This window comes from Callospermophilus lateralis, chromosome 6, assembly GCF_048772815.1.
Source record: "Callospermophilus lateralis isolate mCalLat2 chromosome 6, mCalLat2.hap1, whole genome shotgun sequence".
NCBI lineage: Eukaryota > Metazoa > Chordata > Mammalia > Rodentia > Sciuridae > Callospermophilus > Callospermophilus lateralis.
In genome coordinates, this window is record NC_135310.1 from 99,949,526 (window position 1) to 99,962,588 (window position 13,063).

Consider the following 13,063-nt stretch of genomic DNA (forward strand, 5'->3'; position numbering starts at 1 on the left):
GAATTATATTGAGATTTCTTTGTCTTCTACCTCTATCATTTTCTGATTCTTTTTATGTTTTTAAATATTGTCCTCTTTTTTGGTTATGGTTAGTTTTCTACTTGGTGTCTTTTTAAACTTTAAGTTAAATCTCTTCTCCTATAATTTTTAGTAATTTATCTATCACATTCATCATATCTAAGATGATTATTTTTTCAATTATTTATTTATTTAGTTAGTTATGGCATTAGGAATAGAACCCATAGATGCTCTACCACTGAGCTACATCCCCAGCCATTTTTTACTTTTTATTTTGAGACCGTCTTGCTATATTGTCTAGGCTGGCCTTGAATTTGCAATCCTCCTGCTTCAACCTTCCCAGTTGTGGGCATTGCAGGGTGTGAACTTGGTTTTATTTTCTTTTCTGAGTTTGATTCTTAATTTCCATTTCCCTTTTTCTCCATTTTTATTCTAAATTTTTGGTTTCTAATTTTTTTCAATAGCTGAAAATGCTTCTATATTTGCTAATCTAGGTTTTAGCATTTGTTGAACTTTTTTTCTGCTTTCTGTTTTTTGTGTAAGAGAAATTTACTAAAATGTTTTGATTTTCATTTTCTATTTTTTCTCTTAGTTATTTCTTTTAATTTCTTTTTCTTGTATATTGTCTGCCAACTCTTCTTCAGTTTAAAATATCTTATACCTGACAATAATAGGGCAAATATAAAAGTTGGGTGACTTATCTCCTTTTTTATTTATAGTAAAGTTAGCATTTTTTGTACTCAATGAAAGTATTTATTGGAATGATTGGGCATGCTTTCTGTTGGGAAGGTGTAGAGGGAACAAATAATGTCTTCAAAGTAGTTTCCTGTGACACTTCCAAGAGAAGATGCCCAGTAAACAGATCCAATGAAAGAGCTCCCTCTCATTTTGAGAAGGGGAAAGAACAGGACACTGAACAAAGTTGGAAGGGATTATTTTAGATGAGGAACACCCGTACATGGCAATAAAAGAGAGGCACAGATGGTTACATGTGCAGTAGTATGATGTGCAGGTAGTATGATGGTTTGATGGCAGGGTGTTTTAATCCTTTTTTTTTTTTTTAAGTACTTGTTCTCACCTATTGAAAGACAAGAGGGAACAAAGAGCATTGTTGGTTTGAGAACTTTTTATATAGCAGAAACTTCTTTTATATATATGTGGAAAATGTGACAGAGAAACAATGAAGCAAATACAAAAATTTCACCAAAGTCTAGTTTAAGCTGTGTGATTTTAATGCTATTTCCCTCCATACCTAGAACAGGGAAAGGTCTGAGGCAGTCTTCAGTTTGGTTTACTCAACATTGGAATATGCATAAGCAGTTACAGTGGCTGAACAATTCGGTGTAAAGGAGTAAGAACTTAAGAACTTTAGAGAGTGGTTCAAATAATGAAATATGTTTTTTAAGTTGGAAATGAAACTAAATGATTGGAAAAGACAGAATGCAACAAAAGATATATGCATTTTTAAAATATTTGCTTAATGCCTGGCTCTTTCCCCAATATTAAAAAAAATTGGGGGAAGGGGGCTACTGAGCATTGAGCCCAGGGGCACTTTACCACAGGGTTATATCCTCAGTTCTTTTTATTTTGAGACAGCGTCTCAGGATTTTGCTCAGGCTGACCTGAAATTTGCAATCCTTCTGCCTCAGCCTCCTGGGTAACTGGGATTGCACATGTTGTCTACCACACCCAGTTTCCCCCATTACTTTATATGATTTTGCTCATTAATATCATGAATCATTTTGAGTTATAAGGGAAAAATATTTTTATCATCTTATAGATGAGAAATCCAAGTAATGGAGAGATTAAATAACTTGTCTAAGATCACGTAGTCATCATTTAATAACCAATAAAAATTCCTTTCACCAAACTATTGAAAATCATGTTACATCCAAATACTCTTCCTCAAATATAGAAAATAATGATGAAACTGGTGATTCCATTATTTTTATGACATTGAAACTAGATTAATATAAGGACTAATCTAATTTTTTAAAATATTTCTTTTTCCTGATTTATTATGGCAAACCGTAACATTTTCAAATATGAAACCAATATATGCTATTTGAAAACAATGTAACCTAAAACAATCAGGAGTAAAGGATTTTTAAAACCCTAACTTTCTTGATGTCAGTGGATCTGGCCTTCTATGGCTGGAGCTATGCAAAGCACTTTCATAAAAGCTCTATTCCATTTTTCTCAAAAAAAAAAAATCCGTGAAGTTGGGATTACCAGTGGTATTTAATATATGAATTCATGTTCAGTGAGATTAAAGGATTTGTCTGATATGCACAGTTGGTTTCATGGCAGAGTGAGAATCCCAGTCCTGGTTTGGGTGCACATCTTGTCTGTGTTTATTTGGTTAGCCCAGAGAAGCTTCCCTAGGCTCACATCTTCAGTATATCCTTAGGCATGCTCAAGATTTGTTTACATACTAAGAATAAACTATGCAGTAAGATCAGAGTAAAAATAAAGCATTTCCTTAATAGAAAGTTAAGATCTTCCTCCCATTGTATTATCATGATGAATAAACCATACCTTCCACCTGATTTTAAGGATCGTAATAACTGTGATCTAAATTACTCTCTTCTTTTATTCTTTTTTATTATATATTATTCTTTTATTTTTGTGGGTAAGTACCAAAGACCACACTATGAAAAGAAATACATATGCAGTGCCAGTTTCACATGTCTGTTTTGGGTTAAAGCTCCTTTTTAAAAATAACTAGTCTGTTGTGAAATAAATCATCTTAGATATTAGCTATAGAAATTAGACTGAGGGAAAATGTTAAACATGACAGTTTCTCAATTATTTTATTTCAAAAAGGAAGTTAATGGCAGAATAGAAAAATAAGTCAGAGGTGGAACTGTGATTTATGTTTTTTCCATAAACCAAACAAACTGACTTGTATCAGGTTTTCCAAATCATGAAATCAGTCAAATATTCAGGTTAAGTTCTGGGTGTAATACTGATTTTCTCAGGCTAGTTGTGTATTACATTTTTATTTTAGGGGAAATGGCCAAATTATCTTTTCATCTCCTAATGAAACATTGTTAAAATACATTATTAAAAGAATGAAGATATTCTTCCTAGGTAAAGATCACTGTCTATTGCCATATAATAACTAATCTTCATAATTTTCCAATAGCAAATGCTGTAACTCTATCCACAAGTATTTTTTGTTTGTTTGTTTCTTTTGTTCCCTTGAAATTGAGCACTTAAGAATCAATAGTCAATTGCTCCTTCCTTGTTATGCTTTAGTGATTGTAAGGAAGAGAGGATATAGACTCATATTATGTTTCGGGCTATTTCAAGCATGGTAGGCGATTAAAAAAAACATGTAAGATAAGTTTCTTGCCTTTAACAAATGCAAACCAGGAAAACAGCACTCATGTAAACAAGACTCCTGCTGAACAATCTGGCTATCATAACACTTCAAACTAAATGTATAGCTAGACAATGCAATAGTTGTTCATAAAAGAGGAATTTATGAGAGCAAAAGGCATCTGTAAGTCTCTATCTTGAAATCTGTTGTGAAATAAATCATCTTAGATATTAGCTATAGAAATTAGACTGAGGACCAGAGCTATAGCTCTCAAAGTGTGGCCCCAAGGCCAGCAGTATCAGCACCTCCTGCAAATTGAAATTTTTCCCTTCAGAGAAGTTCCCCTGTGGAGAAAGAATTAGTGAGTCAGATCTAGCTGGTCGGAGGGCCATATTTGAAAACCAGTGACTTGAATGATTCTTCCTTATTGTTGATAGAGTTGAGTTCAGATAAAGATATTGTATCATTCCTCTATAGTATTTAGAACCTTTTATGATTCTTTTCCCTAATTTTTCAGGCATTTAAAAACTAGAGCTCTCAAACTAAATAGAGTCAACATACTCTTTTACTTTGTCTGAAATTTTCATAAGCTATTCTATGAGACCACTGGACCCACAGGTAATCCATAGGGAAACATTCTTTGCTGCTTTTGTTTTCAACTGTCATCTGGTGTTTGTTAAATAATAGTGGAACCGATAAAATATTTGGCTTTGGTTGATATTTCACTATGCTAATGAAATGTAAGAATTCATAGAAGTGAGAGAATCATAGTTTATACAAGGTGATATGTTTAAATTTTCTTCTAAGTGCCGATTATGTCTGTTAAGTTTGCTTCATTTTCTATAATTTGGGGAAAATAGAAAGTAGATCTATGAAAATAAAATTGTAATATGCTCTGTTCATATATTCTGAGGCTCTTTCTACCTTAATCCTGTTTCAGTGCAGGTATCTGAGACATTTGTAAGAACAATGCTTTAGTTCTTCTTAATCTCATTCACTCAGGATGCAATGTTCTCTCTGTTGTAAAACAGGTGTGGAATAACTGCCAACAGGGAACTTGACTTGTGATGTAGTACTTGGTTGGACAGAAGCAAAACATGGCTCTTACTATTAGTTTTAAACATTCTAGATGTTGGAGTATCTATTTCATGAAGCTCCTCTACTACTCTAATTTTATTCAGGCAATTTAGGTTTATTAATCTGTGGGTGCTATGTGTTTAGGATTATATTCAGCTAATGCTTATTGTTTTATAAGATAGGGTGTTAGATTCTTTATATATGTTAGCGATTGATTCATGTGGGAGATGTTTTAGCATAACAGAAGGTAGATATAAAATAAAATGCTTAAATATCTGAGCATAATAATGTAAAGATATATAACTGAAGAGTATTAAAAAGTATTGATGGTTATCTAAAAAATATACATTTTAGATATTTATTTTGAATAGGTGAATACCAAATTAATGGGGCCAGATAATTTCAAGTAATAACTTTTAAGTAACTCCATTTATAATAAAAGTTTTATTTAGATTTTAAAATGCAACTCTTGGAAGGCAGCATCAAATTAGGTCTAGTAGGATGACCATTTTTAAAGTAAAGATTAAGATCAAAGTAAACATGAAAAGGAGTAATATAGAACGTTGGTCACATTCACATTGACGATAAGAGTATCAATCCTCCTAATAATACTAATAATTACTAAATAGGCTCACAGTTATTTCATAACTCAACTATCTGTCACCATGTATAAATTTTTGATGATTATATTGTCACTTTATGAACTTTTTAAAGGTTATTTGATGTCAGGAAAAGTTGTTAATAATTCAGAAGTAATTCTTATTTTCATCTGTGTCTAGCATGCTGTAATATGTAATTTTTAACATATAATAATATTTTAATAAATGAACTTAAAAATGGAATTTTCCTTTTATTAAATAATTTACAGGGAGAAGCAGGATCCCCAGGTGCACCAGGGCAGGATGGACCACGGGGAGAGCCTGTGAGTACCTTCTTGACAGGTTGTGAAATCCTATTTCATGGTATTTAATTTCTCCCCCCAGATGTCCTGTTCTTATTCACTGACTTCCAGAGTTTGGATGTTGTAGAAGGGTTTGTGGAACACTGTACCATACTGAAAGATTGAATCCTCTTTCATAAACCAGGAAGAATGTTGCATGGGGTATGAATCATGACCACAAATGCTCAGGCCCAGATAAGCCATTGGTAAACATCAGGGTCTTTTCTTTAGTCAGTGTTGCTTTGCCACATGTCTGCTTTTTCATAGTAGGCTCTTGGGGATTGTGTCTTCAATAAAAGGAGTGCAGAGACTGTCTGAATCCTAGCTTTTTAGCAAGTATCCTAGATCACTCTTAACTTCAGATGGGTTTTGGAAATATACATTGCTGCCCCCCTTTATTCCTAAAACTCGTGACCGACATTTAAATACTAGTAGATTTCATTTTAATCATCAAAGATATCTGTCCTCCAGGAATTCACATCTGCTTTGGGGGGACCCAGGTCAAGAAGTAAAATGAAGGCTAGATATTATTATTTATTTAGCATTTTTCACAAAGTGTTCAGTTGGGAGTTCAGAGTCTAAATGTAGATAAGACCTAGATGGAGAGAGAAATCGCCAAGATGTCTTAAACAAGGAAGAGGGATTGATTACTCTTGGAATTACTCAGGTTTCACTGAATTCTCATTTTTGGATATTGTATTGCACTGGATCCAGTTCTATACAGAGCTACTGCCTTTATGAAGCATATAATCTAATTTGGAAAATTGAAATAAAGGATGCAAATGACACCCAACTTAAGGCTGTTTGTCATCAGTGTTGTGTATGAACTTGACATGGACCCAAAAGAGCAGGGTTTAAAATCCAGTCTCTGCCATGTTCCAGCTGTGTAAGTCAAGTTCACATCTCTTAATACCTTCCTTTTCATCTAAATTGTGCTTACAATGCCCTCTTCATAGAGTTTTTGTGAGTCTTATGTAGGACCCTCCACACCAAATTGTGAAAACATTGAACATATTCATGGAGTCAGTGCTAAGTGCTGAAGAGGCAATAGAAGATAATACTGCATCCTGGATGGTTGAGAAATTTTTACCAAGGATTTGGGGCTAGGTTTGGTCATGAAAGGATGGCTGGAATGGAAGGAAGAGAGAGGACTAATATGAGTGAAAGCACACAGGTACAATGGTTACAGATGTGCCCAGGCAACCATGAAATCATCTTAATAAGGTCCTAAGGCTGTAGAGAAAGGTCCAGCTTGGGTAGTAGGAAAAATAGAAAGGTAGATTGGACTGTCTACTTGATTTAGGAGACAGAGCATCCAAATTACCCCTGCCACTACTCCATCTAAGAAGTGCATTGGAAGTAGATTATGAGTTTTTCATCCATACAGTGGATATAAAGAAGGAGACTGGAATAAGAGCAGCAATTCCTGGGTGATTTTGACAGACGAGGCCTGAGGTACAAGGCCTCAGCCAGAGTGTTAACAGGAAGACTGAGTGCACTCAGTATACCTGAGCCTTAATCATCATTATTGAAGATAAAACTTAGGACTTGCTACCTGAATATGAGCTTGGGTGAGATTATTATGTTCTGTTTTTTTTTTTTTTTCCCTGCTCAGAAAGAGTATGAAGAGAAAGAGACAAAGAGAAGCAGATACAGAGACAGACAGGGGAGTGGGTTGCTGAGAACCAGGTTATAGCCTATGAAGCAACTATGTTCTAAATGTGGGTTAGTTATTTGGAATCTGCAGTTCATTTTCCCATAGAAATAATGCTATAATGGGAAGACTGACCAGTAAATTTATGTAAGCCATAATGTAATATAAGGAGAATGCATGTATTTTGAAAATAAAAATTTTTCAATCATTTTTAATAAAACCAGAAAAGAGAAAAGAATATTAAATGGGAAATGAGGGTGATTAGGGGTGCTTCCTTCCCTCCGGCTGCCCATACCTCACTTTCAGCCAGAAGCTGACCTGGTCTGCATGTGTTCTTGCCCTGCATGCTCCCACTTTTTTTTTTTTTTTCCCGATTTTACGTTTTTGCTTCTTTTCTTCCTTTCTACCAACATTTGCTGCATTCTTCTAATGTTTGAGTGAGAATCACAGAGACTGCTTCTAGAAGGCTTCCAGCCTAGTGGGAAGAACAGATGGTCAAAGGATAAACAAAACAGAAATGAAATGAGGATTTTCAAAAAGATGGGCCAACAAGTGGCTAAGGCAAGAAATGATCAGAATGGGGTAGTGGCTATTTAGATGCAATCTCTCTAAACTAAATAGACAGAAAACTAGGAGTTACTGAGTGAGATTCTTAGCAACTCTCTCAGGCCAGTTTACCAGATGGGAAGGCAGGAGCAGGATCCCTTATCCTTTTCCTCCAGCTCCCCCTCTCTCTCCTGGTGAATGACAAAAAGAAAGTCAGGTTTCCTAAGCCAGGAACCATAGTCTGTTGGGAAAGCGATGAATAGATGATGCATCTAAAATTTGCCAATGTCTGGCTATAATCCTTCTGGTCTGTAATCACTTCCAAATAAGAATGTGTAGCATTGTAAGCTATTCTGTTATTTTGACAATTCATTGAAACATGGTTGTTAGAAATGTTATGCCACAAAAAAAAAAAATGATCTTTGCCATTTGTGGAAAGGTTTTGAAAACAAATGAACAAAACCCTCCAATGTTTATTTATTTTGTGATGCAAAGAAATGAAGACTTCAGTTCCTGTGAATACTGGTTTTAAGGATTTGTAATGAATGATTTGGCCCAACTCAAAAGGACATGTTCAATATATTTGTTGTGCAATGTGGCAGCCAAGAAAATTAATGGAGCTTAAATTGGAAGGACAGAAGCTCTTAGAAAATACTTTAAAGCTAATTAAACACAGCTTATGGCAGTGTGATAGTAAGCAGATTGATATATATGAACACCAACTCCTGGAATTCAAACTGAGGGCAATGAATTTATTTCATTGGGAAATGATTACATGGCTTTAAATTACAAGTCATTTACACTCCAGTTCTTTGGATTTTAAGGCTAGTATTGATCACTCCTAAAAACAATTCAATCCTAAAAGCAATGTACTTTATAAATAGCAATTTATACCCAATTTACTTCAATCCAGTTAACTACAACCTAAATTTGAACACTTGCTACTTTAATTATAATTGGTTCAGCTTTGAATTACTATGTTTAAGGATCACATCAGTTATCAGTTATTCATTCAAAAAGCATTTACTGAGTACCTACTTTGTACTAGATATTATACTAACTCAGGAGAATGTGAAGATTAGACTCTACCTTCAAAAAGTCATAGGAGCCAATAGATGACAACCTGGCATGGATGCTCTGAAACAAGGCACAGGGTCTTGAAAAATTGTAGAAGATGTGCATACTCTATATGTAGTTGGGGGTGTCACTGAAAGGGATGTGTTCTTTCTATAAAATAATACCTTTAATAGATAAAATTCACATACAGTGTAGTTGATATATTTACATTGTACATGGTACATTCCAAAGTTTGGAAGATAAATAGAAGTTGTCTAGCTGTGTTAAGTTGGCAAGGCAGGAGCATATAGCATGTTCCAAAACAGAAGTAAAAGAAGGCATGATACTCTAAGAAGAGCTGATGCTAGTTCAGGCTAACTGGGTTCACAGAGTGGAAGGGTTAGAAATAAATGAAGTTGTAGGGGCAGCCAGAGGTCAGATCATGAAGGGATTTTTTCTGAGTCAATCAATTGGTGTTAAGTCTCCAAATAAAGTTGGGAGCCACTCAAAGGTTTTATGTAGGGAAGTGGGTTGATCAGGTTTAAATTTTAGAGAAATCCCAACAGCAAATAGGAAGTCAGGGTGGGTCAAGAGAGGAGAAAGCCTGGCAGCAGTCTAGCTGAACTCTGTCACCTTTAGTACCAACAAAGGCAAGAACTTTCAGAATTGGGAGTGAGAAAATGGACTGATTTGAAATGGACTAAAGCAGGGCTTGAGGACATCTTAGTGCATGGTTGAAGGCAGAGAAACACAAAGCAATAAACAGAATAGAACAAGAAGAATAGTTTTAGCCAAGGATCACTTAAGGCATTTTGAAATGGAACATATCTAGATAATAATAAAGATATTTGAAAAGGTAATCTATATCTTTGAGTAGTTATAAATAACAGATTCATTAAAAATTAGTATTTATAAATTTTTTTAAATTTATTTTTGTGTAAAAACATCAGAAATTTATTAGTTGCTCAAAACATTACATTGATCTTGACATATATCATACATTTGATTCAAATGGGGTATGAATTCTTATTTTTCCCATGTGCACATAAAATTTTTAATAAGAAATAGCAGACCACATGCCTGTAGCCTCAGCACTTGGAAGGCTCAGGAGGGTGGTTCACTTGAATCCAGGAGTTTGAGACCAGCCTAGCCAACATAGTGAGACCTCATTTCAAAAATAAATAAATAATGTAGTTCAATGTAATTCAACAGCCCCTCCTCATGGCTTGTCCTGTGGATTTGGTAGTTTCTTAGCCAGTCCCCACAAATGCATGAGCTAATTCTGTGCAGTAGATCTCTGGACTGTAGTTGTGTTAGAAAGCAGAACTTGGTGAATATTTAGCTGAGGAGATTTCCAAGCAAAGTGATGAATGTATGGTTTGATTTCTTTTTGCTACTTGTAGTAAAGTGTGAGGAGAAAAGGGCAAGTTGAGGAAAAAACTTGGGCAAAGAAGAATGAGCACTTGATGATTTGGGAATGTTTCAGCTTTATCCCCATTGCAGAAGTTATCAAAATTAGTAGAGTGGCTAGAAAAGCATGCTGGTGGAAAGGCTAAGAACATGGCTGAACAAACTTTTACTGGTCCTAAATAGATAAGGAGTATGCCTCCTCTACTGACTCAACGATCCTAGTAGAATTCCTGTAGAAGAGCCTCTTATCTAATTGCATGAATCCCCATGAAAGATACAGGAAAACTACACATTTTAAGAATTGGACTGAATGGTGTGGAGACAGGACAAATTAAGGAAGGTTGTTGGATTCCCCAAATTCTGTAGGCAGGAAAAAATCATATAAACTACTCAGCTGTTCATATGTGTTACCCTTCAAGAAAAACAGTAACTCCAAGATGGGAGTCACAGGCAGAGTGGTCAGATCCTTATTCCTAGAGTACCATCTTCAAGCCTTAAAATCTGATGGAATTTTCCCTGCTGAATGTTAAAATTGCTAGGAACCAGTGACTCTTTCTTCCTTCCATTTTTCTTCTTTTGGAATAGGGATGTCTATAACTGTCATCCTATACTATTTCAACATTGTATTTTGGAATAAATAACTTGCTTTCTAGTCTATAGGTTCACAATTGGAAAGGGGACTTTGTTCCAGTACGTATCATGCCCTTACCTGATTTATAAAATGAAACAAATCTCTTTTGAGCTGATTTTGTTTAGATAAGAATTTGAACTTCACAGTAAGGAGTTGAGACTTTTGGGGCTATTGGGTTGAGGTAGATTTGAATCTTTAGGGTCAGAGGGTGGACTGTGTTAGTTTGAAAATTGTACAACTCACTTAAGATATCATGTCCTTACCCCTGAAACCTGATAATATTACCTTATTTGGAAGAAAGTGTCTTTGTAGATATGATTAAATGAAGTACCTTATAATAGGGAGATTATACTGGCTTATCCCAGTGAACCCTAAGTATAATAAGATCATAGATGTCCCTCTGAGAATGAGACAAGGGAAATTTTCATACACAGAAGAGGAAGAGTCAATATGATCATGGTAGCTGAGATTGGAGTGAATGATGTACCCACGACTCATGGTATATTGTTAGCCACCAGAATTTCAAAGAGTAAGTAATAGGTTCTTCTTCAGACCCTCTGGAGGAAGTGTAGCACTGTTAAGACTTTGAATGTAGACTTCTGGACTTCTAAATTGTAAGTGAATAAAATCTATTATTTTTAATCTACCAAATTTATGGAAATCTTACAGCAGCCATTATGAAACTAATACATTGGCTTTTCATATAGTCTAATCCTTAACAATCATTTTATACAACCAACTTGTATAAACATGCGTATGAATATGTATTGCAAACTCTTTTATTTTTTGATGGGGGCCAGGTACTGGGGATTAAACTCAGGAGCACTCAACCTCTGAACCATATCCCCAGGCCTATTTTTTTTTGGGGGGGGAGGTATTTTATTTAGAGACAGGGTCTCACTGAGTTGCTTAGTGCCTCACTTTTGCTGAGGCTGGCTTTGAACTTGAAATCGTCCTGCCTCAGCCTCCCCAGCTCCTGGGATTATGGGTGTATGCTACAGCACCCAGCTGTGTATTGCAAACTCTTGTTAGGCCATATATTTATCAAAAACATTGGGTTTACTAAGCCAGGTATGGTGGCAAGCTGAGGCAGGAGACTTGCTTGAGACCAGCTGGGCAACATAGTGAGGCCCTGTCTCAAAGAAAACAACAAAAAAATCAGGTTTACAGCAAGTCAAAAAACAACTTGGTTTAAATGACAGTTTGTTTAAAAGCAAGACTCTGTGATCACCAATATTATGTGCACCATCAATTTTGCTAAATTAACATGCATTTTTTAAAAAATCTTTCCATTTTTCATTTTCTGTATATTTATATTATTGCATTTAGTAATTTTTTACACATATTTCATTGTAGTATTCTTGATATTGCAAAGTTGAGATAATTTAAATGTATAACTTTTAATATATTCCAAAAAGGATCTACATGGACAAACATCATGGGGTTTAGTCAACTTTCAGTTGCTTTGAGTTTCACTCCCCCAGTGCATCTTTGATGCCTATTGTTGCTTAACTGTATCTTATTTGCTCCCCTAAGTATTTTTTTTAAGATGCTAAGCTTGCCAGACTATGTTTTAACTTTTATATCAGGAATGAGGGAAAATCAGGTTGTTTTAAAAAATCTTCAAATACTGAAAGTGTGTTTCCCTGACTTTTCACAAAATCAGCCTGATTTTAATCTTGAACAGCTCAATAGATGGTTAGAAACCAGCAACATCAAGACAGCAGTAAACCCAATGTACCACTAGCTGAAAAAAAATATTAAAGAAAGAACACTCATTTTCAAATAAACTAACTTTTAACCAAAAGAAGAACTTTCATTTTCAACTAAATCAACTTTTAGACCAAATTACCATGTTTACCAAATTTGCTTTGGCCCATTGATGCCAATCAAATTACCACAGTAACAGAATTTCTATTGCTAATTCATCATAGCTATTCTTGTCCTGGTGTTCCTCCTTGTTGTATAACATTTTTATACAACAAGTTTAACAATTTTAGTCAGGCAGTCTGGGCTAAATACTTGCTCATTCTCTGCTCACCAGCCAGACCCTTTTGGACAGGGAGCCTTTTGACTCATGGTGAAGATTTGTAGGCAGGGATTTGGTTTCTCTGTCTGAGCTGAGACCTTGGAGCTCCATGAGGATAAAGGATGCATGTTTTCTGGATCTGTGAAGGTGAGTTTATAATTCTTAATTAAATCCTTAATAGATGTTTTGCCTTTTTATTATGGAAATGTTTGTTATCTCATGTTTCCCAGAACAAGCAGATGGATTTCACTATAGCATATTTGAGAACAGGAGCTCATGGAGTCTTTTGTTGTTTCCTTTCCTCATGCCTTTCAAATTCTTGCTAACCCACATGTTATGGTTGTCTCTATGGTGTAATGTTGACTGCTAAACTGGTC

At 35.1% G+C, this 13,063-nt stretch overlaps 1 protein-coding gene across 1 annotated transcript in view; it reads left to right on the forward strand.

Annotated features, from left to right (window-relative positions):
* Nucleotides 1-13,063, forward strand: part of Col21a1 (collagen type XXI alpha 1 chain) — a 175,415-nt gene that overhangs the window by 130,733 nt on the left and 31,619 nt on the right. Inside the window, exon 18 of the mRNA XM_076860067.1 lies at nucleotides 5,289-5,342. Within this exon, the coding sequence (XP_076716182.1) occupies nucleotides 5,289-5,342 (54 nt within the window). The remainder of the gene's footprint in view (nucleotides 1-5,288; nucleotides 5,343-13,063) is intronic.